The sequence below is a fragment of the Littorina saxatilis genome, linkage group LG7 (assembly GCF_037325665.1).
Source record: "Littorina saxatilis isolate snail1 linkage group LG7, US_GU_Lsax_2.0, whole genome shotgun sequence".
Taxonomy (NCBI): Eukaryota; Metazoa; Mollusca; class Gastropoda; order Littorinimorpha; family Littorinidae; genus Littorina; species Littorina saxatilis.
Window position 1 is genome coordinate 50,732,992 of NC_090251.1, and position 27,692 is coordinate 50,760,683.

The 27,692-nt window shown below is 42.6% G+C and overlaps 3 protein-coding genes across 4 annotated transcripts; 2 read left to right on the forward strand and 1 right to left on the reverse strand.

Moving 5' to 3' along the window:
- Window positions 1-273: 273 nt before the first annotated feature.
- Window positions 274-4,511, reverse strand: LOC138971731 (oocyte zinc finger protein XlCOF6-like). Its single transcript, XM_070344524.1, has one exon. It carries the CDS (start codon window positions 4,375-4,377, stop codon window positions 1,945-1,947), a length of 2,433 nt encoding a protein of 810 aa, XP_070200625.1. The 5' UTR covers window positions 4,378-4,511; the 3' UTR covers window positions 274-1,944.
- Window positions 4,512-8,403: 3,892 nt separating this feature from the next.
- LOC138971733 (zinc finger protein 93-like) lies at window positions 8,404-19,037 on the forward strand. The gene is made up of 2 exons (XM_070344526.1): window positions 8,404-8,499; window positions 13,474-19,037. The coding sequence occupies exon 2, from the start codon at window positions 13,512-13,514 to the stop codon at window positions 15,972-15,974; it is 2,463 nt and encodes an 820-aa protein (XP_070200627.1). The 5' UTR covers window positions 8,404-8,499; window positions 13,474-13,511; the 3' UTR covers window positions 15,975-19,037.
- A 1,897-nt stretch (window positions 19,038-20,934) lies between these two features.
- On the forward strand, window positions 20,935-27,663 carry LOC138971734 (zinc finger protein 665-like). Of its 2 annotated transcripts, none has more exons than XM_070344527.1 (2): window positions 20,935-21,065; window positions 24,252-27,663. In XM_070344527.1, exon 2 carries the CDS (start codon window positions 24,279-24,281, stop codon window positions 26,877-26,879), a length of 2,601 nt encoding a protein of 866 aa, XP_070200628.1. In that variant the 5' UTR covers window positions 20,935-21,065; window positions 24,252-24,278; the 3' UTR covers window positions 26,880-27,663. The 2 variants fall into 2 exon arrangements, with proteins under 2 accessions (XP_070200628.1, XP_070200630.1); XM_070344529.1 differs by having other exon boundaries at window positions 20,973-21,061.
- The last annotated feature ends 29 nt before the right edge of the window (window positions 27,664-27,692 follow it).

Sequence of the window (27,692 nt, forward strand, 5' to 3'; positions counted from 1 at the left end):
AAATCAATATCAGATATTCTCTTTTGTATTTTGAGTCGATGAAAACATAACTGTAAAGTAAGTCCTGTCATAACAGGGTAAATGTCCGTTTTGAACAGTAAATGTTATCTCACGTAAATGATCATGTAAACCACCACAGATCTGTCCCATCTTTTACATGATGTAAGAGCATCTTTCTGGTTAGGCACAGAAACAAAAATCGTCCTCGGCACAGTGGGAGTTTTTCTTCTTCACTGAATTAACTTTATTACTGACACCTATTTTAAACTGAAAAGTTAAAACAAAAAGAAAACACAACAGTATCCAGTTTTCTTATATTCTTCATCAATATTTCTTCAGCCTGTCGCTGACTTCTTCTTGATGGTATGGATAACTAAAGAATGACGGTACGTGATGGATATTATGTCATTTGTAAATATTGTATTATCTTTGTATTATAATACTGTTCTTTCTTTGGCACTCTCTCTCATTTTCTGTATCTCTCTCTTTCCTCATACACACACACACACTCGCTGTCTCAATATATATGTATTTCTGTCTCTCTCAAAGTAGTCACCAGGCGGCTACCCCCCCAAAAAAAATACGGAGATCTAAAAAATTAATTCAGCAAAAATATTTAGTCTGCATACGACACTGCCAGGCTGTAGACTCCTGGTCCATGTGGAAATGAATGCTCTGGTCCCAAATACAGTAAAACCTGTCTGTCACAACCACTCAAGAAACATATCAAAAGTGGTCGTTATAGACAGGTGGCCGTAATGGAAAGATGAATTATATACATATATAGAAGAAAGAGTCGCCTGGGATCTTTCATAGTGGTGGTTGTGGGCAAGTGGTCGCTTTCGAGAGGAGGTCGTAAGGGATCAGATCTGTTGGGATTTATATCATCATGTACACGGGAAGGAAGGTGTTTAATTTTAAAGGCTTTGCTGCAATATTTAGCAGTCAGGACACCCCCAATTCATGTAATATTGTAAGATCTGACTAGCGAGTTTCAAACATTTTGCTCAGGAAAAAACCAGTGATCTTTGAGTTTTCAGCAAGGACAAAGAAAACTGATGACCACCAAAGCATACATTTTTAACTGAGTGAAAAAACAGTCAATTAATAAAACTTTTTGTTGAATGAAATCATAGACCTATTAAAGCACACACAAAATTTGACCAGAGAGTTATTAAACGAAAAAAATCACTTTTAACACCAGTGCCTCCCCTTAAGATGAGCACCAGTCTTCTCAAGTCATAGCTGACGGCTCTACCTAAACAAGGCAAGAGATGAATTTGCTGCAAAATCCATGTACCTCCAGTAATATTTTAGTTTCTTGACTCAAGTAGATGAACAAGGCAAGTTGATTCACAAGAATTTTCCATGAACATAAGTCAATAACAATTGACATTCAAAATGACTACGTACATGTATGTATGTATCAAAATATTTAAAACAAGAGGCGAAGCCATCAAGGCTCACGTAAGAAATCGACAAACAGTAACACAAACTCAATCACTCCGTCACACACACACACACACACACACACACACACACACACACACACACACACACACACACACACAGAGAAAGAGCATAGGTGAAACTGTGCAAGAAAGCGAGACACTAGATCTAGATCTGTCTGTCTGCATGTAGCCTACTTACAGGGACACGACTGCCAACTAGTCTCGGCCCGCTCAAAATAATAATGACCGAGACTTTCAGTACTTCCTTCGCGTGACGTCTAACCCTCTTACGTCATAATGTGACCATGTAATGTGACGTCTTCAAATGTTAGAGTTTCTACCACAGACATACACACGCATGCACGCACATACGCACGCACGCACAGACAGACAAAGTTACGATCGCATAGGCTACACTTACGTGAGCCAACAATAACTACAGTCATTCTTGGATTCACATACTTTGCCTTTCCTGGAAGTGTAACTGAGGTATTTAGTCAGTACTTAGACCTACAGTTACCTGGTGAGAATGCTTGATGTGGTAATACAAGTTGCCTCGATTTCTGTATGTTTTTCCACATTCCGTACAAACAAAAGACCTAAGGTCTGTGTGAGTCAGAGCGTGTGCTTTCAAGTTGCAGGACTGATAGAACTTTTTTCCACATTGATCGCAGGTGTACCTTTGGTCACCAATATGGCGACGTTTGTGCAGTCGCAAACTTTGATGAGAGTTGAAGCCCTTCTGGCAGATGTCACATTTGTAAGGTCTGTTGTTGAGGTGTTTTGCGTTACGATGATAGTTGAGATTTGCGAGTGTTGCAAATGAGTGACCGCACAGTTCGCAAGTGAACGGTTTTTCCTTAGTGTGGGTTCTGGTATGAATTTCAAGTTCACGAGGAGATATGAACCCTTTGTCACACAGGGTGCATGGATAGTTGTCCGTGGAGTGCTTCCGCTTGATATGGTGTTCATAGGAACTCTTACAATTGAGGAGATGCTGGCAAAAGGGGCACTCCTTCGGTTTGCAGAAATGTCGGTTGAGGTCTCTCTTGACCTTGAAGCATTTGCCACAGTCCGTGCACTGGTGTGGTGTCTCCGCTATGTGCTTGCGATTCACGTGACAAGACAGCTCACCGCTGCTTTTAAAGCGCATTTTACAATGAACGCAAGGGAAAGGCCTTTGGTTGTCATGCACCCTCGCTATGTGATTGGCCAGTCTGAAGCTTCCCTTGAATTTCCAAGGGCAGTGAGGGCAAGCAAAAGGCCTGTCCTCACTGGCACTGACAACATCATTGTGTTTGATGAGGACATGCCCGGAAAGAGTCCCCTGCATCTTGAACCTTGCAGAACAGTGCATACACTGGAATGGCTTTTCGTTCGTGGGGTCACCCTGGTTGGTGTCAGTATCGCCAGAGTGCTTGCTGCGGACATGAGTTGTGAGGGTGCTCTTCTGATTGAAACGAGCAGGACATTCTGTGCACTGGAATGGTCTTTCATTAATGTGTCTGTTGCGTATGTGACTGTTCAAGTGCACTTTGGTCTTACATCGCATGGAGCAGTAGCTGCATGGGTACGGCCTTTCATTGGTGTGGATGAAAGAAACATGATCCTTCAAAGTTTTCTTGGTCTTGAAACGCAGTGTACACTGAGTGCATGGAAACGGTCTTTCGTCAGTGTGCTTGTAACGTATGTGACGGGACACCTGCACTTTCGTTTTGAAACGCGCACTGCACTGTGTGCATGGGAAAGGTCGTTCATTGGTATGGACAAAGAAAATATGATCCTTCAAGGTCTTCTTTGTCTTGAAACTCATGGAACACTCTTGGCACTGAAAAGGCCTGATTTCAGAATGTACACTGAGCTCATGTCTTCGCAATGTTTCTTTTGTTTTCAGTATTTTCCCACAAACTGAACATTCCAAGCAGTTCTGTGTATCAGCCCAATCTTCCTCCTCAGTTGATTGGTCAGCTGGAGAAGCATCCACATCCAGTTTAACGTCAATCTTTGCATTCCCTGCATGTTTGTCTGCAATGTTGTTGCTGCCTTTGGCATGTTTAGTACCTCTCTCTAGTTCTTTTGAAGAGGTTGCTGTTGTTCTAGTACTTCTACGTTTTCTAACCTGAGAAAGTGCTGATTTCTTGGGGGTCGGTGTAACTGTAAGGGACATTTTGTGAACCCTGCGTTTGTGATCGTTTACATAACGAGCAGCTTTGAAATCAGATCCACAAATGTCACAGTGAAAACGCCTCTCAGTACTTGTCAAGTATGCTGTCAATTTCACATCTTTGTCCGCACTTTCATCTTCTTCTTCTTTGACATCTTCATTCGGGAGAGAATCTGCCAACTCATCATCCGATAAAAGTTCAGATTTGATTTTCTTTGGCTGGGGCCAATGCAATGGGGTTTCTAGAACCATTTCTGATCCGATTGCTTGAACAATGCTGGAAACAGAATGTCCTCCTGTGGTGACAGTATCAGCTGTGTCGTCAATATCATTCTTCAAGCTGACATTGGTTTCAACTTGAGCAGTCGGGCTGCCAATATCTTGTGGTGTTTTAGATGCAGAAGTCTGGTGCGGGGACTCTGTCCCTTCTTGCAGGCTGGGAAAGGAATGTTCATCGAATACAGGACCTGCACCCCTGGTGGATACATGGATTGTAAAAAGTGCATGTGTCTTGACATGAATTATCAGCTGTGGGTTGTCATCGTAGCTGACTTTGCAGTATCCACACTGGTACGGCTTGGTGAGGGAATGTCTGTGGACATGGGTGACCAGCTCCACGTTGATGTCAAAGGTCACGCTGCACAGACCACACTGGAAAGGCCTCTGGTCACTGGGTGGTTGCTCTTGTGAAAAGCTGTTGTCTGATGGTGTCATGGCCACAGTCTGCTGACCTTGACCTTCACCAGGAGATGCTGAAGCCATGGCAACAGGTACAAGCTTGTGGCTGCTCAGTCACCTGAAAAAAGTAGGCAAAGACTATAAGCATCCAAGAATAAAAAAAATAAAATAAAAATAATCACAAGGATTTCTATGGGTAAATTCTACTATAGTTCAAAGCACCTTTCAGTACCTCAGGTACTCCATTCAAGGAAGAATGAGTTTCAAGAAAATAAAGAACACGGGGGTCCACGGGGCCACATAGGTGGAAGCTGAAGCATCTTGGCCTTGTATTATATGAATGTCACCCCCTGCGGTGAAAGATATCTTGTGCAGGTAAAGAAACATACTATTTTGTTCCTCTCAATTGGGTTCAAGTTCAACTAATCAATTTTTGTGTGTAGTTTCTTATTTAAAAAAAATTGTATTTGCTTTCGCGGAAATCTGCAAAATCGCAGAGATTTGGATTGCCTGGTACCTAACAAATACATTAATAATACATGTGCACCACTATTTACCACCGATGACTGTTGCAATTGTATGCTCAGGTTAGTTAAACTGAAACAATATAAAAAGCTTCTCATTACAGGTATACCTTTGGCAAGTTTACAAATACACTGGAACCCCGTTTAAGACTCCCAAATTCAAGACTTCCCCCTTTATAAGACTGATTTTTTTTCAGATGTTCTGTTCATAATCCCCAAATTGTAACTCTATTTTAAGACCACCCCTTTTTAAGACCCGATTTTCTCAGATTTCAGATCTTTAACTGGAGTTCCACTGTGCAGATTAAGGTATAGCAAAAGTGCACTTTACTTGGAGGTGTCCTGTCACTTGAAAGCTCTACATAATGATATATAACAACTTTGCTATCTGCTACCTCGATCAAGTGTCAACTTCACTAAGACTGGCAACAAACAAGTATTGTTCAGAAAGGCAAGTTGAATTTTTCTCAGCATAAATCTTGTTATTGATCTATGCAATTTACATTCCAAATGTTTATAAATTATATTAAGGGCTGGGCAGTGAACATTCAGATTCTGTTCAATAAAAGCAAAACAATTTTCGGTTGTACCACCGAGTTTCAAATATTTAAGACTGCATAATTATGCAGAAAGTTCTGTCATCTGCTAACACGCCATGGTCTAGTGAAATTATGAAAACCGGGTTCCCATATATATATATACAAGGGCGGATCTGGGGGGGGGGGGGGGGTTACACGGGTTACGTAACCCCCCCCACCCCCCAAAAAAAGAGGTAATTTATTGGCTCAGGATGCACCAGATAGCTCTATTTTTCTTCTTTGGATAAACAAAATTCCGGGGGGGCATGCCCCCGGACCCCCCTAGAGGCTTAGGCACCTTCGCAGTTATTTTGTAACCCCCCCCCCTCCAAAGTGAATTGATCCGCCCTTGTCTATATATCTATATATATATATACGACTTGTGTGTGTGTGTGTGTGTGTGTCCGCGATGCACGGCCAAAGTTCTCGATGGATCTCTTTTCTGGTGTTTCATTTGCACTTCGGCTGGGCTGCTTGCACTTTCGCTACTGATTCCAAACCCAAACTGTCATCAGGTGAACATGCATAAAATTAAAAACTAACTTGAAAAGACTAATGCAAAAAGAACAAGAAAAAGAAACAGTATGAGAAAGACTTCAAAGAGAAAAGATTCGCCATTACATTTTTAAAGAATGAGTGAATGCTGATAGCGGGGAGGAGAGTGATTAGAGCTCAATGGGTAGATAATGTTGGGTGAGGTTTTGTTTAAAACTATCAAAAACACAGAAAGACACACACAAAAACGCGCTTTTGACTGGAACAATTAATTTCTTCTTCAGTCAATCAGTGGGTTATGCAGTTACGCCATCGAGGATGACTGACGGAATTAGTGTCATTTTACCCAACTGAAGAGGTGGTGCGCAGAGAAATTAACCGTAACAATTATTTTAACATCTCTCAAGTTGGAAAATTATGAAGTTGCGCGCAACATGTTTGTGCAACTTGAGTGAAGAACAGTGCAAAATCAGCCAGGCGAGATGCCAGCTGGAACAGCCTATATATTTATATATTCATCATTAAACGGGGCGGGGATATAGCTCAGTTGGTAGCGCGCTGGATTTGTATTCAGTTGTCCGCTGTCAGCGTGAGTTCGATCCGAGGTTCGGCGGAAATTTATTTCAGAGTCAACTTTGTGTGCAGACTCTCTTCGGTGTCCGAACCCTCCCCCCGTGTACACTACATTGGGTGTGCACGTTAAAGATCCCACGATTGACAAAAGGGTCTTTCCTGGCAAAATTGCTTAGGCACAGTTAATAATTGTCTACCATACCCGTGTGACTTGGAATAAGGCCGTGAAAGGTAAATATGCGCCGACATGGCTGCAATCTACTGGCCGTATAAAATTTCATCTCACACGGCATCACTGCAGAGCGCCTAGAACTGTACCCACGGAATATGCGCGATATAAGACTCATTGATTGATTGATTGATTGATTAAGACCATGTTTTCTCAGACTTTCTCTTCATTATCTCTGTAAACTTACCCCCATTTTAAGACTCCCTCCTTTTTAAGACCTGATTTTCTCAAATTTTTGAAGGTCTTAAAAGGGGGGTTCCACTGTATAAGCCAGACCTGGGAATGAGTAAAAGTGGTTTGGGCGTACTGACGGGAAAATGTTGCGTTTTAAGCATTTTTAAGGGCACACGGAGGCTCTTTTCTTACACAAAAGAAAAGGACTTCGTCTTATTTACGACGAAAGGGGTATCATTCCCAGGCCTGATAAGCGTATCATTACACCTGGCTCATGAAATTTCTCTTTTTTTTCCTGATGGGCTAGTGAATTTCTTGAAGTTACTCACCCGGCTGGCTAGCTACATTCTTGAAATTCGGTTATCCCTGTAGTGTATTGAGGCATGTTTTTGGTGCAGTTGATCGTGCTCTCTGCAGTCTGTCCTAAATGTCAGTCTCACTCGATCTCAATTTCTCATTCATTTATCTATCGCACTGGCTATACTCACTCGGAGTGTACACAGCCTCAGGGGTCAGAATCTTGTATTCACTCCAGAGTAAACTTCGGTCGCGGAAGCGAATTTGAGTACAAAGAAACGAAAACAATCTGATGCCGCACGGCCCTTGCTGTAACGTAGATTACATTCTCGAGGTGTACTTAACAGACCAGACTGCATCAACACTCGGAGCGTCCTTCGACGCCATTTTGCGAAGGAACGCTTCACTTTCGATTCATGGTATCAAACTCAAAGTACGCTGGGAACAAACACAGACAAAAACAAACACACACACATGAAACTGATGCTTCACGGCAGTTTATTGTCGGAGGTTGGAACACACTTGGAGTGTGTATCGACCTAGAAACGGTTGTATTCTAATTTCTATGTGAATGTACATTATTTGCCAACCCTGGACACTCCGAAGATAGCAGAAGTCCATACGTCAGACTGATGTTTCATTGGCTACTTCCTAACGACTTGATAGGGAGCATTTAATTGGCTACAGATATGTAACAGAGCTTTTCATTGTCAGACCCATCGATCCTGCATGTATAGTATACACTCGGAGTGCGTATAGTATACTGGTATACTGTATAGCTTTTGCCTTCAGTGCTAATTTCAGACACCATGCTTCTCTCAAATCAACGCATACTCGCCTGGATTTGTATTGATTTCTCTTGTTGGGCAAGAACTTTCAATGCACGGAAACTATTTTACCCTCAACAATCTTTGGACTGGCTACGTGGATGCGAGTTTCTTCTTCAGTCAATCAGCGGTATACGCCATCGAGGACGACTGACGGAAGTGTCATTTTACCCAACTGAAGAGCTGGTGCGCATAGAAATAGAAACAGTTGATTTCATTGGGATTGTGTGCTTATAACCGCACATATAAATAACTGTTTAAATCTCTGTTACTATAAATTTCTCGATCTGTCATAAAATCCTCCCGTGTCAAGATGGTTTGCAAGTATTAATGTTGCAACTGGCGTCTTGAATGTGATTCCTTCAAAGTGCGGTAAAAAGCTACTCGGTTCATCAAAGTAGTTTCCACTTCACGAGAGCTACAGAAGGCCAGCCAGTACACGGAGACATGGTATAAAAAGTGTTAAAACGCGGATAGCAAAGTTTTGCAGGTCTTAGGAAACAGGAAAGGTGCGTTTATTTAATAAAGAAAACGGAACACTGCAGACATATATTTGAACTTAAGTTAGTCCGTGCTTTTCTTCCTCTTCACACAACACTGCATATATAGACACTCTATGGAAACAGGACACCTGCCCGCAGACTGGCTAACTGCCAACGTAGCCTGCGTTTTCAAAAAGGGAGATAAAAACAGAGCTGAAAACTACCGACCGGTGTCCCTAACATCCGTTGCATGCAAGCTGCTTGAACACATTATCAGCCACCACATCCATCTTCACCTGGAGAAATACAAAATCCTTACGGACAGAAACCATGGGTTTAGATCAGGCTTCTCCTGTGAAACGCAGCTATTGACGACCATGAACGACTTGCAGAAAACAAACAATGCTGGAGTGCAGAGCGACATTATTATCCTCGACTTCAGCAAGGCGTTTGACACGGTCCCCCACTCCAAGCTCCTCAAAATTGGAACACTACGGCATCAAGGGACCCATACACGATTGGATCACAAGATTCCTGTGCAATAGAACCATGAAAGTCATCCTGGAGGGAGAACACTCAGAGGGAGCAACCGTCGACTCAGGAGTACCACAGGGCACTGTCCTAGGCCCATTGCTTTTCCTGTGCCATGTGAATGACCTTCCTGAGCAAGTGAATTCAACAGTACGATTATTCGCTGACGACTGCCTGTTATACCGAGAAATCCACTCGTTCCAGGACCACATCACCCTTCAAGAGGACCTTGAAAAACTAGAAGTATGGGCCAATCAATGGGGCATGCGATTCAACGCCAAAAAGTGCTTTGTCCTCCCCACTAAGAAAAACACAACGTACATCTACGAACTCAACAAGGAAATCCTACGGCACGTCGACCAAAGCCCATATCTAGGGATCGAGATCTCAGCAGACCTCAAATGGTCTAAGCACATCGCAACCATATGCAAGAAGGCGGGATCCAAGCTGGGATTTCTGCGAAGAAACTTGGGAAGTTGCCCCCCAGAACTGCGACGAATGGCATACATCTCCCTCATAAGGTCCACCCTCGACTATGGAGCAACAGTGTGGGATCCACACCTAGTCGATGACAAAACAAAACTTGAGCGGATTCAGAAACAAGCGGCAAGATTCATAAAGCGCGACTACCGTTCCCAAGACCCAGGATGTGTAACAAAGATGCTACGGGACCTAAATCTACCATCTCTACAAGAGCGCAGAAAACAACAGCGACTCACCACTCTCTTCAAAATCATTGAGGGACATACCCCAGCAATACCTCCAGAAAAATTCCTGAAACCAATAGATAAAGAGAAGAGGAAAATACGGGCCAACACCTTTCCCGATTGCGTAGCAAGTAACATCGTCACCAAGTACTCTTACAACAACACCCGTGGCTACATCATTCCAGACGCCAGCACAGAGCAGTATCGACGCTCCTTTTTCGTGCAGACGGTGGCTGAGTGGAATGCACTAGACGAGCAGGTGGTCCAGGCAAAATCTGTTGCTGCTTTCTCAACAGCAATAAGCAGAGGTGCCACAAGCGGCCCTCTGCTCTAAAATCTAGAGAATCACTTTTAAACCAGCTTTTAAACATTTTAAATTAGGGAAGCTAAAATAAGAGGACTGGGGTCGGCGTGTATGTTGGGTGCTTTACGTCCCTCGTTACCCCCCAGCTCCTCAAACACCCAAACAATGATAGGAAATTGTATAGGTTATGGGGTGTCCTAAACTAGGGGTTACTTGAAGTAACATGTTAGATGTTTTTATGAGGACACACAGAAATTGATAGGTCCTTAGTTTGTTTTTAACGTATAGGCGGTGCGCTCTCACCCCCGTCGCGCAAATAACCTAAAAAGGTTCCAAGCGGCGTAAAATTCCTGATGATTCCTGATTCCACAGAACCACGTCGAGGGTTGTCGAAAGTAGCGCAGAACGAAGGGATCTTGGTATTCTTACTATTCTTAGTCGACCAAAAGTGGGTACATTCAGAGCACTTGGACAAAAACATGAATGTTGATCCTGATGATCATATGCGTTTTACTCCTTTGTTTTTATATTGTGTGAGTGTGTGTTTTGAACTTGAACTTGAACTTAGTTTACTATGTGGTAGGCTGTGTAGCCTTTACATATAGGTCCTATTACTAGACTCAGGGTTCGTACAGAGTCCTTGAACCCTGGAAAACTCCTTGAAAATTGGAAAACCTTTTCCAGGCCTTGAAAAGTGCTTGAAAATAGAGTTTTGTTAAATAGTCATTGAAAAGTACTTGATTTTTCCAAATTGTTGTCTATACATTTCGTCAGCAGCTTGTCTTATTTTAAAAAAAATGCAACCCCCTTTTTTTTTGTCAAATACAGTACACATTTTGGGAGAATAAAAGATCGAGTGAAAACGAAAGCAGATGAACTATTACTAGTCACCCGTAGTTGCTTCCCTTCCCGGAAGTTGGCAAGGGGAAACAACTACGGAATGACTAATAGAAATTCACCAGAAACTTGATGACTTGAAAAACTGAAGGTAAGCTTGGTGCTTTGCATTAATTTGGGGAAAATCATGTCCTTGAAAAGCATTTATTTGGTCCTGGAAATGTCCTTGAAAACTCCTTGAATTGTATCAGCTCTGCCCTGCAGGAACCCTGCTAGACTGTAGCATGCGTGGCGGGCTGTTCTACAATCTAGACTAGGCAGGTAGGGTTGTACATAGAAGTACTGTGGCGCCAGAAATTGTCTATCCTGGTCTTAAAGCTGTTGACTGATGGCGCTGTTACTGCCTCTTCAGGCAAACTGTTCCTGGTGTTCATTACTCGCTGGGAGAAGTAATTGCTTCGTACGTTCAATCTACAGTGGTCTTTGCCGAGTTTCAGAGAGTGGCCTCTAGTGTCTCTACTGCTGATGGGCTCAAAGTGGGGTCTGTCCGCTTCGTACATGCCGTGCACATACTTGAAGGTGTCTATCATGTCGCCCCGCAGGCGACGGTGTTCCAGGCTCGGAAGTTTCAGAGCTTTCAGCCTCTCACAGTAGGCAGTGTGTGTCGTGCATATATATATATATATGTCAGGGGCGGACCTAGTTGCGGATAGGGGGGGGGGGGGTTCCGGGCACCCAGGAACCCCCCCCTAGGTCCGCCCCTGTAATGTGTGCATCTCTCTCTCTCTCACTCTTAGAGCTGGCTGTCTTTCTCTCTCATCTAATCATGTTGGGCTTCACACAAAAATGCAGAAGCAGTTAAGGCCCTGTCACATTTGCGTTATGCAGGGTGTCACACCTGCCTTATGCTTATGCAATCTCTTAGTCTTAAGAGCATGAGGTTAAATGTCAAAATCATATGCTTTGGACCAGCACTAGTATTTCTCTATGTAGATTTCATAACGAGGAGCAAGTTGACCAATCAGGAGAGGCCAGGGGCCAGTTTCACAGCACAACCACAGACGGTCGACTGCCGCGGTTGAACCAGTGAAACACAGAAATCCAACAGAATCAGGTTCCACGAAGGAGATGCCAGTCAGCTGACAGTTCGTCTTTGCACGGGGAGTTGCCCGATTCCAGTGTTGCTCTCCCACAGTAGTACGATCGTCGGACAACCGCGCTAATCCGACAGAAAATGTGATTATCCGAAGAAGAGTGCTCACATTATGTTTGGATTCTGAAGCATACGTGGTGATCGTTTTTGGAAATGTATCCATAGGACGCAGTAACCCAGGAGAAAAGTCAGGGTTATGTCTTGAAGATGTCACATTATGGCATGAGGGTTCGACCTCACGCGAAGGAATTTCAAGAAGTCTCGGTCATTGTTATTCAGAGCGGGTCGAGACTAGTTTCTTCTTCGAAATCGGCCATTTTCACGTGCGAGTGAGTACCAGAGTAGGCAGAAGTGGTAATGTTGAACCGCGTTATGAAATTTCATAAGAGTGTGACCGCGATTTCATAAGCAAATCTCATGAGGTGATGCATAAGCCATGAAACGTAATGTAAGTGTGACACCTACTTTAGTCACATTCTCGTCCAAAAGCATTGATCATCTCTGTTGTAAATGGTATACTGCCAAGTCGCAGACATTTACAAAACTACATGCCCTGTGCTCCATATCAAGAAACTGTTTATATATGCAGGGCCTCGCTATTGTCAAAGTATGGGTGCCTCAAGCACCCACAGTTGTCGGTGAAGGATGTACGACTACAAGGGGCTTAATTGCACGGCTTCTGTGAAACTGAAAGCATGTCTCAGACGCTCACACTCAAATTTTTGTTTCAATACATTTTTTATTGTTAATCAAGTTTATATATATATCACGTATGTATACATGTATATTCACCATTTTGAGGATCACATTCCCAGTATTTGGACAGACATTCTTAAGAATACCTAAAAGTAAAACCTCTTAGTTATGACAATTGACATCACAAACAAAGACATTCTGGGGCAGTTAACTCTTAGGCTGGTTGTCGCGACATATGTCGTGCTACTTTACATTATATATATACTGTCACCTGGTTGTCATGACATATGCCGCGCTACTGGCTCAGTCTAATTGGTCGGTTCCGATTAACTTCCATGGATGCGAAAACCTATATGACCGTTTTTCTTTATTTTTCTCTCTGTTAATTCACCAGTGGCTATGTAACATGTGTTACAGAATTGCACAAGTGTAAGGGTTAATGGTAGTCTGAGGGCCTGGGTCACCCAGAGCCATTCAGTAAAGGTTTAAGAAGTCCCTGTTTATAGTATAAAGCTATCTATAATTATAAACATGTATAAAATAGCTGGTTTAATAATAGAAATTTATAATCCAGCAGAAAATGCTTTCTGTCTTGAGTTCTAGATCTATTGTTTGACAAACTTATTTTTATATTTAGAACAACTGTGTGCGACTGCATTTCAGGGCTCTCATATTTCGTACTGTGCGCCTTGAGTCGCCTTGTGGTGAGATATGTGCGCGATATAATTTCTTGTATTATTATTATTATTAATAATTGTTCTGTGTGTTTTCAGCTGGTTACCTTACTGACTCTCACCTCCAGTGTGCAGCCATGGCTTCGGCATCTCCAGGGTCATTCCAGGAACAGCACACCTCAACTGGCATGATGGAACGGCCAGAGAAGAAATCACCGGCCACTTGCAGCCCTTTGCAGTGCCAGTCACCGAACTCTTTTGAACCTCAGCAGAGGAACCAGAAGCCTTTCCAGTGTGGTCTCTGCAGCGTGACCTTTGACATCAACGTGGAACTGGTCACCCATGTCCACAGACATTCCCTCACCAAGCCGTACCAGTGTGGTTACTGCAATGTCAGCTACGACGACAACCCAGCACTGATAGTTCATGTCCAGACCCATGCGTTGTTCATGGTTCATCTGTCGGCTAACGCTGCCCGAGGTAATGCTGACCAGATGCTTCACCTATTTGCAGACACAAAGTCTTCAGGCTCATCTTCTGTAGCTGAGAGAAAAGAAGTGACTGGCAGTCAAGACACACCATTTCATTTGGTAGACTGTGATGTCAGCAGCAAGGAAGATAGCACAAATTCAGATAATGAGGCAGTTATGAAAGCCTTGCGTTCAGCCCAAAGCACAGTACAGCAAATTGGATCAGAAATGGTGGTGGAAAATCCAGTGCCACTGCTTCTCCATAAGAACAAAATTAAGCCAGAAATGATGTCAGATGGTGAATCAGAAGAGGTAGACACATGTTCAGAAACTAAACCTGCTACTAAAAAAATGAATGAAGGGAAAATGGTGGAAGAAAACCAAGGCAAGAAAAGAGACTCAAAGAAGCCATTTAGTTGTGACATCTGTGGTTCTACTTTTAAGGCTGCTCGCTATGTCAAAGACCATGAAAGAAGAGTGCATAAAATGTTACCAGCACAGCCACATCATAAATCGGAACTTTTCCAGGCAAGTGATAAAAGAGAGTCAGATCTCATGGCATCAAAATCAAAAAGATCAATACCTGAGCGTAGGTCAAAAAGAAAAGTACGTCAGATAATAAGCACAGAAATCTCCTCTGATTTTTCAGATGCAGAAACGTCTTTGGTCACTGACAAAGTCAAAGTTACTGATGGTTCAAACCTGACTGATGCTCAGGATTCATTTGAATGTTCGGACTGTGGAAAAGTTTTAAAAAGCTGGCGAACTTTGAAGAGACACAAGGTGTTTGTACACACTGATAGCAGGCCTTTCCCATGCACACAGTGTTCTTTACGTTTCAAGGCCAAAAATACTCTGAAGGATCACATTTCTTTTGTCCACACTGACGAAAGACCCTTCCCCTGCACACAGTGTTCTCTTCGTTTCAAAACCAAAGTGCAGCTGTCTACTCATATACGTTGTAAACACACTGATGAAAGACCTTTCCCGTGCCCACACTGTTCCAAATGTTTCAAGACAAAGGAAACAATGAAGGACCATGTTTCCTTTGTTCACCTGAATGAAAGACCTTTCCCTTGTAGCCAGTGCTCTCTGCGCTGCAAAACTAAAGTACATTTGAACAGACACATTCGCAGCAAGCATCTCAATGAGAAACCGTTCCAATGTGCACATTGTTCAACTCGATTCAAACAGAAGACTTCTCTTTCTGCTCACATTCTCAGCAAACATTCCAGCAGCAAAGAAACCACTGACTGTGATAACACCAGTGACAAACCCTACCAGTGTAAGTATTGTTCTGCCAGCTTCAAAGTGGAAGGAACTCTGTCTGCTCATGTTCTGATTAAGCACAAAGACATGGATAATGATTGCGGTGACAGGCCTTTTGCATGTCCTCACTGTCCATGGAAGTTCAAGGGGAACTTTGCGCTGACTAGTCACATAGCTAGAGTTCATGAGAACCAGAGACCTTTCCCCTGTCTTCAGTGCACAATGAGTTTCAAAAGCAAGGATGAACTGTCAAGCCATGTGAACAGACGGCACAACACAGAGACGCCGCACCAGTGCACTGACTGTGGTAGATGTTTCAAGATTAAATCCGCTCTCAACCAACATTTCTGCAAGCCAAAAGAATGTCCGATATGCGGTCACATGCTGAACTGTTTGAGTTCTTATGAACACCACATGAAAAGGAAACACTCTCAAGACAGTTTCAAGTGCAGCACCTGTGACATGGGGTTTCTGTCTGAACGTGAACTGGAGGTGCACACCAGAACTCACACTAAGGAGAAGCCGTTTACTTGTGAGTTTTGCGGCCAGTCTTTTGGCAGGCTTATTTATCTCACCTACCATCGCAACGGGAGACACCTCAACACCAGGCCGTACAAGTGTGACATTTGCCACAAGGGCTTCAACTCTCACCCAAGTCTCTGGCAGCACAAACGTCGCCATCTTGGGGACAAGAAATACTCCTGCGATCAGTGCGGAAAGAAGTTCTACCAGTCATCTACCATGAAGGAACATGCTTTGACTCACACAGACCTCAGATCATATGCTTGCTCAGTGTGCGGGAAGACGTACAGGAGTCGTGGCAACTTGTATTACCATGTGAAGCATTCCCATCAGAACTGAAGCAATAAGCAAACTGTACTGACTCTTTGTTTTTCTTTGTTGTTGTTTGTAGATGTTCTTAGTCTTACTCGTAGTCCGATGTAACGCTTACCTAGCTTGAATTAGGCCACACAAAAAAATAGGTCTGTTTACGGTAACCCGACCGACCCTAGTTTTTAGGCCCGATCCTAATCGTTTTTTTGGATTGTCTGAAAAAAACAAAAAAAACGCATCCAAAATAGAGCTGTTTGCGCTCAAACAGCAGACGACAGAAGGGAGGTAAGCTCAAAGTACTGTTTATAGTTATGTTGGGCAAAAACAGGGATTGATGAGAAGAAATGAACTGTGAAACATCATAGAGAGGGGAGAAAAAAAAAAAAATTGGGGAAAAAAAAAAAAAAAGCCGACCTACCGACCCTATTTTTTTCACACTATGTTACCGTAAACAGACCTTTTTTTTTTTGGCCTTATCACTATCAGTAGACTAGTTCAGTGTCACACCCATTACCTTCTATACATACCATGTGTACCAATAGTTTTGCTGTACCATAAGAAAGATTTAAGATGACACTCGATCAATCCAAGTTCCCATGTAACTTTTTGTAAGTGATTATGCACCACCACAGATACCCCCCGCGGGTTAGGGGGAGTCCCATATTGGTTGGGACGAGAAAGAATTTACCCGATGCTACCCAGCATGTCGTAAGAGGCGACTAACGGTTCTGTTTCTCCTTTTACCCTTGTTAAGTGTTTCTTGATATATAGTCAATGTTTGTAAAGATTTTAGTCAAGCAGTATGTAAGAAATGTTAAGTCCTTTGTACTGGAAACTTGCATTCTCCCAGTAAGGTCATATATTGTACTACGTTGCAAGCCCCTGGAGCAATTTTTGAGTCACTTGAGAAAAAGTGACTCTATGTAATCGGTCAGTGTTAGTCTGTCCGGCCGGCCGGCCGGCCGTCCGGCCGGCCGTCCGTAGACACCACCTTAACGTTGGACTTTTCTCGGAAACTATCAAAGCGATCCGGCTCATATTTTGTTTAGTCGTGACCTCCAATGACCTCTACACTTTAACGATGGTTTCGTTGACCTTTGACCTTTTTCAAGGTCACAGGTCAGCGTCAAAGGAAAAATTAGACATTTTATATCTTTGACAAAGTTCATCGGATGTGATTGAAACTTTGTAGGATTATTCTTTACATCAAAGTATTTACATCTGTAGCCTTTTACGAACGTTATCAGAAAAACAAGGGAGATAACTAGCCTTTTCTGTTCGGCAACACACAACTTAACGTTGGGCTTTTCTCGGAAACTATAAAAGTGACCGGGCTCAAATTTTATGTGAACGTGACTCCCAGTGACCTCTACACTTTGACGTCTGCTTTGGTGACCTTTGACCTTTTTCAAGGTCACAGGTATGTCTTGAAGGAAAAAAATTGAAATATCATATCTCTGAAACTATTCATCGGATTTGATTCAAACTTTATAGGATTATTCTTTACATCAAATTATTTACATCTGTATTGTGTTGTGAATAGCAATTTCTTCCTGTCCATCTGATGCCTCATATAATATTCAGAACTGCGAAAGTGACTCGATCGAGCGTTTGCTCTTCTTGTTTGATTAGTGCTTTTGTGAACAAGAAACAATTAACAAGTGGCTCTATCCCATCTCCCCCCTTTCCCCTATCCCATCTCCCCCTTTTCCCCGTCGCGATATAACCTTGAATGGTTGAAAACGACGTTAAACACCAAATAAAGAAAGAAAGAACCACCACAGATCTGTCCGGGGTACATGAGTTAAGCTTGTGAACACACATGCTAAGAATACGTACTGTAATTTATACGTACTGCCTATTTTTCTATGCGGAGTGGCATAATGAATCAATTTATATAAACTAATTTTGGAAATATGTCAATCTGGGAAATGTATTCCAAAAAAAGTTGCACTTTCCACAAGAAAGAACCAGCTGTTGATTTGTAATATATGTGACCCTCCACCACGAAATGAGTCGCATGTCACCTCGCGCGGTTCTGCGCTAGGCTTGATATAAGTCCGGAGAGTGTCTGGTAACAGTGTGAGGGTCACCTTAGTCACAGGCTTATAACTCAAATAGTTTTCGCTCTTTTCTAAAACGGTTTTCACCACTGGATAGAGCATAAAAAACTCTTCAGGAAAAAGTAAAAATATGAAAATCATGCAAAGGTGACATGCGACTCATTCCGTGGTGGAGGGTTACATATGTATCTTAAGTGAAAGGGTACCGCTCTCGAATGTTAAAGCTTAGACAGGTTTGTGTTTGTGTAAATGGTACCTTTAATTAAAGAGTGTACAGTTGAACCTGTCCTGGCAACCGCCACTTCATAACAACCCTCTGCACATTTTAACCACTTGCAAATCCCCACCAAAGATCCCTGCCAAAGTTTTTTTTCTCACACATATTTAAATCACCTTCCTATTGTGACCACATGTCTGTGGAGACCACTTTTTGTCAGTCCCAGGGGTGGTCATTAAAGACGGGTTTGACGAGATAAAAGTGCAATAGAAGACTGTCCATAGTCAGGCTAACCTGGATGTTTACAACTTACACTGTCAAACTTCCTGGAGATGTACAGAATGTACTGTCCAGACTATTTCTGTAAATCAGTAGAAGGATTTTTGTTGCTTTCAAATAAGTGGTCATTGGCTTATGACCACTCATTCTTAGAGCATGTATAGAAAGGAGAGTTTAACTCAAAGAATGTACCGGCTCAATGAGGATTTTTAGGGTATAGTTTTTCTTGAAGTGAAAATGAGTGTCCAATAACCGACTATGAAACAGCTAGTATTTGTATGATGAAAGTAAAAAACAAAAAACAAATAGTGGCAGACATTAGCCTGTTTTTAAGAAAGAAGGCTTAATCCTGGGTTAAATGATATACTTATTAGTTTAACTGTGACCTTACCCTCTTTTGTGGAAAGTATGGTGTTAATGTCTGGCATTTGCCTGCAGAAGTAGATTTTGCATCTATAGATTTCTGTAGGCATATATTTTTGTGCACATATAGAGCATTTGCATAAAAACATGAATGTTAATCAAAATGGTCATAGGTGTTTTCCTCCTTTCTTTATGTAATGTGTGTGTGTGTGTGATATGTGTCCTATGTTTGTAAATGTGTGAAAACTCTCCTAAGTTTAGAATATTATCTTGCTGTGTTTGTGTTGTCTACAATATGCCTACAACAGCACACAGTATATATATATTTATTTGTTTATTTATTTATTTATTGGGACCTGTTTTCTATTTTTATTCAGACACAGAGATGCAGTCCCCCCATACCAGCTTTAACGAGAGCACTTTACACAGATCTCTTGAGAAGATAGCAGTACGACGATCTTAAATGTACATGTATGTGCTTTTGGCACATGCCAACTGACCATCATGTTCAGGATAGTAATTTGACCTGTATATTGACGGGCGTGGTGGTAAGACGTCGGCCTCCTAATCGGGAGGTCGTGAGTTTGAATCCCGGTCGCTGCCACCTGGTGGGTTAAGAGTGGAGATTTTTCCGATCTCCCAGGTCAACTTATGTGCAGACCTGCTTGTGACTTAACCCCCTTCGTGTGTAAACGCAAGCACAAGACCAAGTGCGCACGGAAAAGATCCTGTAATCCATGTCAGAGTTCGGTGGGTTATAGAAACACGAAAATACCCAGCATGTTTCCCCCAAAATCGGCGTATGCTGCCTGAATGGCGGGGTAAAAACGGTCATACACGTAAAAGTCCACTCATGCTAAAACCATGAGTGAACGTGGGAGTCTAAGCCCATGAACAAAGAAGAAGACCTGTATATTTACCAATCACCAGGCACACACACAGAGGACATCCAGATTATTACACACACACACATGCAGAAGGGGTCTAAGTCGACCAAAAATGGGTTCACTTTCTGTAGGCATTTTTCCTGTATGCAGGGAATGCACACGGGTGCATATCCTGTAAGATTAAAGTACGGCACTGCTCAATTTCACGCCAAGCGTGTGACTCACCTTCATAGCCATGACACCCAAAATGCGTTTTGACTGACAGGCTGACTTAATGAATTTTCTTGTGTCTTCAATAAAAATTGAATCAACAGTGTGAACTGGGTGGCCGAGTGGTAACGCACTTGCGCTCGGAAGCGAGAGGTTGCGAGTTCGACCCTGGGTCAGGGCGTCAGCAAATTTCTCTCCCCCTTACCTAACCTAGGTGGTGGGTTCAAGTGCTAGTCTTTCGGATGTGACGAAAAACTGAGTCTGAGGTCCCTTCGTGCACACTACATTGGGGTGTGCACGTTAAAGATCCCACGATTGACAAAAGGGTCTTTCCTGGCAAAATTGTATAGGCATAGATAAAAATGTCCACCAAAATACCCGTGTGACTTGGAATAATAGGCCGTGAAAAGTAGGATATGCGCCAAAATGGCTGCGATCTGCTGGCCGATGTGAATGCGTGATGTATTGTGTAAAAAAAATCCATCTCACACGGCATAAATAAATCCCTGCGCCTCGAATATGTGCGCGATATAAATTGCAAAAAAACACACAAAAAAACCCAAAAATCGCTGCGCTTAGAACTGTACCCACGGAATACGCGCGATATAAGCCTCATATTGATTGATTGATTGATTGAATCAAATCACTTTGAAAACTAAAGAAAAGGATAGAAATAAATCTAATTTTACCGATGTGGCTATGCATAACGTGACATAATTTCAACGAGATCAGCAAAATCCTACAGGGAGTGCAACTACAGGAATTGCACCAACTTTTGGTCGACTTAGACCCCTTCTGCACAGCTCACTTTGAGAACCTTCAGTTTCACACACAACCATAACAATCTGTCTTTCAAGCACCAGCCCCCACCCCCACATCCCCATGCATACACATAAACACACAGACAACACACACAAACGCACTCGCACACTTTCTGTCATCAACAGCAGAAGATTTTTGTTATGAGAGTTTTGTGTACGAAGACACAGAATAGGGCGAAAAGACACTTCCGTTTTGCAGAGAAATTTTTACTTGAACGAGAAAGAATCACCGATCTTGAAAGATCAGTGGAAAGAATGCGTCAGTGACTGAAACGTTGGTAATGTTGAACTTAACCTTTTCAAATAGATATTAACATTGAAGGCTGTTAATTAACATGCATGCATGAAACCAATGCAGACATGTATGGCTAGCCACCGCTAGAGATTATAACAGATGCTTGCACTGTAGTCTGAACAACAGAACAGTGCATGTGTACTCATGTGTCCGAGTCCGACAGTCTGGATGAACTTCCACTTCGCCTTGGGTTTCTCTGCCCTTCTCAAAATCACTAATGATCTCCTCCTTGCCACTGACCAAGCTGAAATCTCTGCCGTTGCTCGACTTGATCTATCAGCGGCCTTTGACACAGTCGACCACAACATCCTCCTTCAACGCCTTCAGCACACCTTTGATATCCATAGCACAGCTCTTTCTTGGTTCTCTTCTTATCTCACCGACCGCTACCAGACTGTTTCGATTGACAAACTGAACTCTGACCCCATCAGGCTTGAGTGCGGAGTCCCTCAGGGCTCAGTCCTTGGGCCTGTACTATTTACTCTCTACACTCAACCTCTTGACCACATCCTTGACCGACACAACGTTCTCCACCACTCTTTTGCCGACGACTCTCAACTTCACAACAGCTCTTCCCCTGACCAGTCTGAATCTCTTCTTTCCTCTATCTCTGACACTATCACTGACGTGCAGAATTGGATGACAGAAAACAAACTTCAGCTCAATAGCAACAAAACTGAAGCTATCCTAATAGGCACTACATCCAAACTCTCCAAAGCCACCTCCGACTCTCTTCAACTCTCTGACTCTTCTGTCCCTCTGTCTTCTGCTGTCAAAAACCTCGGAGTCACTCTAGACAACACCCTTTCCATGAAACAACACATCTCTTCTGTCTCTCGCACCTGCTACTTCCAACTCCGCCGCATCGCCACTATCCGCAAATACCTCACCACAGATGCTACCGCCAAACTGGTCACTTCCACCATTCTCTCACGTCTTGACTATTGTAACTCTCTCTTGGCGGGTCTTCCCTCTTCTTCTATCTCTCGTCTCCAACGCATTCAAAATAGCTCTGCCCGTCTTGTCCTACGAAAGAAAAAGAGAGATCATATCACCCCCCTCCTACATCAGCTCCACTGGTTGCCCGTTCCTGCCCGTATCACCTACAAAATCAACACTCTCACCTACAAATGCCTCCATGGTCTCGCCCCTGCCTATCTCTCCGACTCTCTTTCTCTCTATGTCCCTTCACGAACACTCAGATCATCTGCCGACTCCCTCAAGCTCAACATCCCCCACACCAAACTCAAAACAGCAGGTCAACGCTCATTTTCTTTCCAAGCGCCTAGCCAATGGAACACATTACCTCTCCCCCTCCGCCAACAACAGTCCCTCGAATCATTCAAATCTGCACTCAAGACATTCCTTTTTTCCAAATAATCCATGCATTATACACTGCCCACCCCATCCCACCCTGAATAACTGTACATATTTTAATGTTTGATGGTGTGTGTGTGTGCTAGTGACTTTAAGTCTCCGTGTGTGTGAACGAGTGTATGTGCGCCTTGAGTCGCCTGTTGGTGAGATATGTGCGCGTTATAAATATTCGTATTACTATAACCACTTTCCATCAGTGGGTTAATAGACAGTGGGCTTTGATATGTAGGATAGATGTGGAAAAGCACACTGGTACTTTTGTTGTCCGTTGAGACTGAGAGTAAGAGGCCAGGAGAACTTAGCAAGATAACTGTTCAAGTAAGAGTTCGCTATACTAATACTTGCTATCGTTCTTTGATTCATGTTTCTCTGAACATCAGCCCTCTATTGTAATTGGGGTCCGATGAAAAAGGATTCAACCATGCCCAACATCCCTGGTCCCATCTATGTCAGCTTCTAAATACATGTAAACGCTGCATCATGCATGCAGTCCAATATTTGGTGTGTTTGTGTTGTTTTTGTGTGTGTGTTTTTTTGTTTTTTTTTTGGGGGGGGGGTGTACTTTGGCATTTATTTAATCAAGGAACACTCCTTGTTTTACATATATATATATAATTTTCAGATTTTATTTGAAAGATTTAACCTTCACTGTGCTTCCTGGGTCGTGGATGACGGATATATATGGAAATAAAGAAGCATTTTATTATGTTTATTCTTATTCGGATGGCGTTGGTCGTGTACGAACCATACTTTTTACGTTAAGTCCTTCTTTAGAAAGTATGGGTCGTACGTACACGACCCACATATCATCCGGACTATGTCGTCCAAGGCGTGAACCAGTGAAGGTAAAAAGACTTAAAGAGTCTCACTCTCAAGAAAAAAAAGTGTGAAACAGAAAGTATACAGGACAGATGAGGTTGATGGCACAATTAAAGGCCAAGACGACAAGTGACATGGCAGTCCCTGAGATTGATAATGCACTAGATATGTTTTTAGTGTGTGAGCGTGTGCATGCCATGAACAGGTTAGTCTTGCATACAGTGGAAATCCCCTTTTCAAGACCCCAACAATCTGAGAAATTAATTCAGGTCTGTAGTTTAAATGGAGGGAAGCTTACAGAGGTTATAAACAAAATTATCTCAAATTGCAAGGACATAACAGGTGGAAGTTTCTTTTCTTTATTTGGTGTTTAACGTCGTTTTCAACCACGAAGGTTATATCGCGACGGGGAAAGGGGGGGAGATGGGATAGAGCCACTTGTTAATTGTTTCTTGTTCACAAAAGCACTAATCAAAAATTTGGTCCAGGGGCTTGCAATGTAGTACATTTCTTGGACGTTTTATTGATTCATTCTCTCTGGGAGAATGCAAGTTTCCAGTACAAAGGACTTAACATTTCTTACATACTGCTTGACTAAAATCTTTACAAACATTGACTATATTCTATACAAGAAACACTTAACAAGGGTAAAAGGAGAAACAGAATCCGTAAGTCGCCTCTTACGCGGGTTAGGAGGAAGAATTTACCTGATGCTCCCCAGCAGGTGGAAGTCGGAGGGTCTTTAAGTTAAATGGGTGTTTCCACTGTACTAAATTTATTGCCTCAATAAATTAAAAGATATAGTAATGTATACTGTGGTTATTGTTTGGCTGACACAGGTTGGACACTTTTATAGTCAGGTCACCAGCCCTCTGCAGTGCCGGAGAATGTTTACCGGTAATTCTTTTGCTTGCATTGACAACGTTGGTTTTTTTAATGACATTGACAGTTCTTTTTCTGGTGCATTTTCCAGGTGACTGACCTGGGGTTAGTCAGAACCATGGCATCATCGTCAGCAGGAGAGGATGAGGAGACTGTCATTAACACACTGGCAGAGGGCCAATCACCAAACTCTTCAGTCCCTTTGGAAGAGAATTTACCCACTCCTCTGCTTTGTCCAAGAAAAGACCAGAAGCTTTTCCAGTGTGGCCTGTGCAGCGTGACCTTTGACATCAACGTGGAGCTGGTCACCCATGTCCACAGACATTCCATCACAAAGCCGTACCAGTGTGGTTACTGCAAAGTCAGCTATGACGACAACTCGGTGTTGATAGTTCACGTCAGGACTCATACAACATTTACAGTATGCATCCCCTCCAAGACTGGATGTGAGATTGTTGATGAAACATTGGCTGATTATCAGCTTGTCAACTCAAATAAGTCAAGACTTGCTTCTGTCGCTGATAGGATAGAACATAAAACCAGCAGTCAGCATCCTCTTGTATTAAGATCGGACATCAGTAGAAAAGAAATTACTGATAATGTGGAACAGTTATTTCAAAGTGCAGTTACTGCAATTGGACCAGAAATGGTGGTTGAAAACCCAGTGCAATGGCTTGGTAAAGACAAAGTTAAGAATGAAGTTGTATCAGATGGTGACACAGTAGTGTCAGACCCTAGTCTGGAAGGAGAAAAAGAACTAGGGCACAATTGTAATAAGGGAAGGAGCAGTAGAAATAGCAAAGACAAAACCTTTCACTGTGACATTTGTGATACTTCTTTCAAATCTGCTCGCGGTGTGAAAACTCATAAAAGAAGGGTCCATAAAGTATTAACCACACGGTTGTGTCAGAAAACAGCGCATTGTCAGGACATTAAAAAAATACAGCCAGACCTATCAGTGTCAAACACAGAAAAAACAGAACCCTTAGTCTCAGTGTCCACAGAACCCTTAGTCTCAGTGTCCACAGAATCCTTAGTCTCAGTGTCCAACAGTGCCGAAGATAAAAACACTACCCAGGATTTGTCAGACTGCATATCTGCTGCCGAAGAAAATCGAGCAGACACTTCTGAGCATCGCTTTGAGTGCTCAATTTGTGGAAAGACGTTAAAAAATAAACAGACTCTAAAAAGACACAAACTGTATGTACATTCTGACATTCGCCCTTTCCCATGTACGGAATGTCCTTTGCGCTTCAAGACGAAGAAAGGTTTGAAGGATCATACTTACTTTGTCCACACTAGCGAAAGACCCTTCCCATGCACCCTCTGCTCCCTTCGGTGTAAGACCAACGCTCAGTTGTCCGCTCACATACGCTATAAACACACTGGAGAAAGGCCCTTCCCGTGCACGCAGTGTTCTTTCAGTTTTAAGACCAAGGCAGCCCAGAAGGACCATATTGCTTTTGTTCACAGTGATGAGAGACCATTCCCTTGCACTCAATGCTCTGTCAGATGTAAAACAAAAGTACACTTGGCTGCTCATATACGTTGTAAACACACAGACGAAAGACCTTTTCCATGCCCTCAGTGTTCTTTCCATTCTAAAACAAAGGAAAGCTTGAAGGATCATATCTCGTTTGTGCACACAGATAACAGACCTTTTCCTTGTAGTCAGTGCACAGCACGCTTCAAAACCAAAGCCCACTTATCTGCTCATGTGCTTTGTAAACACACAAATGAAAGACCATATCAGTGTGAACACTGTTCTGATCGATTCAACCTGGAAAGAACTCTAAAGGAGCACATCATCAGTAGACATCCTAGCAGTGCAGATGCAAGTGATGGTGATTTTACCAGTGAAAAACCGTTTGAGTGCAAACGCTGCTGTGCCAGGTTCAAAATGAAAGGATATCTGTCCGCACACATTCTCCTCAAACACAACGACATAGGCAGCGCCAGTGATGACAGGCAGTTTGCCTGTCCTTACTGCCCTTGGAAATTTAAGACCAAGTCCAGGCTTGCTAATCACATTGGCAGGGTACATAAAAACCAAAGGCCTCACCCTTGCCCTTATTGTGCGGTGACATTTAAAAGTAAAGGGGAACTCGCAAGCCATGTACATAGACGGCATAAAACAGAGACACCGCATCAGTGTGCAGACTGTGGGAGATGTTTTAAGGTTAAGAAGGACCTGAACCAACATTTTTGCAGACCAAAAGAGTGTCCAGTTTGTCACCATATGCTAAACTGTCAGAGTTCCTACGATCACCACATGAAGCGAAAACATGCGAAGGACAGACTCCAGTGCAGTTCTTGTTCCTTAGGGTTTTTGTCACAGGGAGAGCTTGACATCCACACAAGAACGCACACAAAAGAAAAACCCTATACCTGTGAATTTTGTGGTCAATCGTTTGCAATGCTTGCCTATCTCACTTACCATAGAAATGGAAAACATCTGAACAATAGACCATACCAGTGTGATATGTGCCCAAAGAGGTTCAACTCCAGTCCGGGTTTGTGGCAGCACAGACGCTGCCATTTAGGTGACAAGAAATATCCATGCGATCAGTGTGAAAAACGGTTTTACACTTTAGGCACCTTGAAACGGCATGCTCTAACTCATACTGACCTCAGATTATTTGCTTGCACTGTGTGTCCAAAGACTTACAGGAACCAGAGCAGTTTGAAGTATCACATAAAGCATTCTCATGAGTCTTGAACTTCAGGGAGAAATAAACCCAAGTGTGAAGTCTAACTTCCACATTCTGAAAGAAATTTTGAAATGGGATGGTTGATTTTTTGTTTGTTTGGGAATACAGCATTTTTGAAGCATTTATAAAACATAATCCAGCATTCATTTTATAAACACTTTCAGGAATCAAAACAGCCTGAAGCATGCATCTCATAAAGCGTTCTCATCAGACATAAAACACTTGAATACATGTCAATGAATGTGTGACACCATGAACATGTCAGGTGTTGGTACTGTATTAGAGAGCGCATGCATGGCCAGAAGAACATGTTTGTCAATAAGATTGATTTTCATTTCAAACGCATTCATAAACGCTTGCATTATGAAATGCTAACAAGACTGTACCTGATCTTGACTGGATGAACATACCATCTGTGATGTAACATCGTTCTATCAAAAAATCCTGGGGTTGTTTATTTTTTATATTTTCTTTATTGTTTTTAAAAGTCAAAAGCCTTTTTATATATATATATACCTATTGTGTTTGTTTATTTGTACATGTATGAACATTTGTTATGTGGAGTTGTATAAAGACAATTCTTTGACCTTCAGTTTCGTGTGACATGTGAGTTTTGTAACAAGTACCAAACGGATTATTTATAGAATGGGCTCACGAAAGATAAATGTGCTGTGATACAAGTACCATCAGTGTGTGGCGCGTGTGAGTGAGTCTGTGTGTGCAGTTTCAATGCATGAGGTGCTTCTAGACCATCTAATGACCTGAAAAATAAAAGAGGTACTACAAAACATTTGACAGTTGTAATTCATCTTTGTCTTTCC

Bases quoted from the DNA above. Each gene is read 5' to 3' on its own strand.
- LOC138971731 (XM_070344524.1), bottom strand. From the start codon at position 4,377: ATGGCTTCAGCATCTCCTGGTGAAGGTCAAGGTCAGCAGACTGTGGCC.
- LOC138971733 (XM_070344526.1), top strand. From the start codon at position 13,512: ATGGCTTCGGCATCTCCAGGGTCATTCCAGGAACAGCACACCTCAACT.
- LOC138971734 (XM_070344527.1), top strand. From the start codon at position 24,279: ATGGCATCATCGTCAGCAGGAGAGGATGAGGAGACTGTCATTAACACA.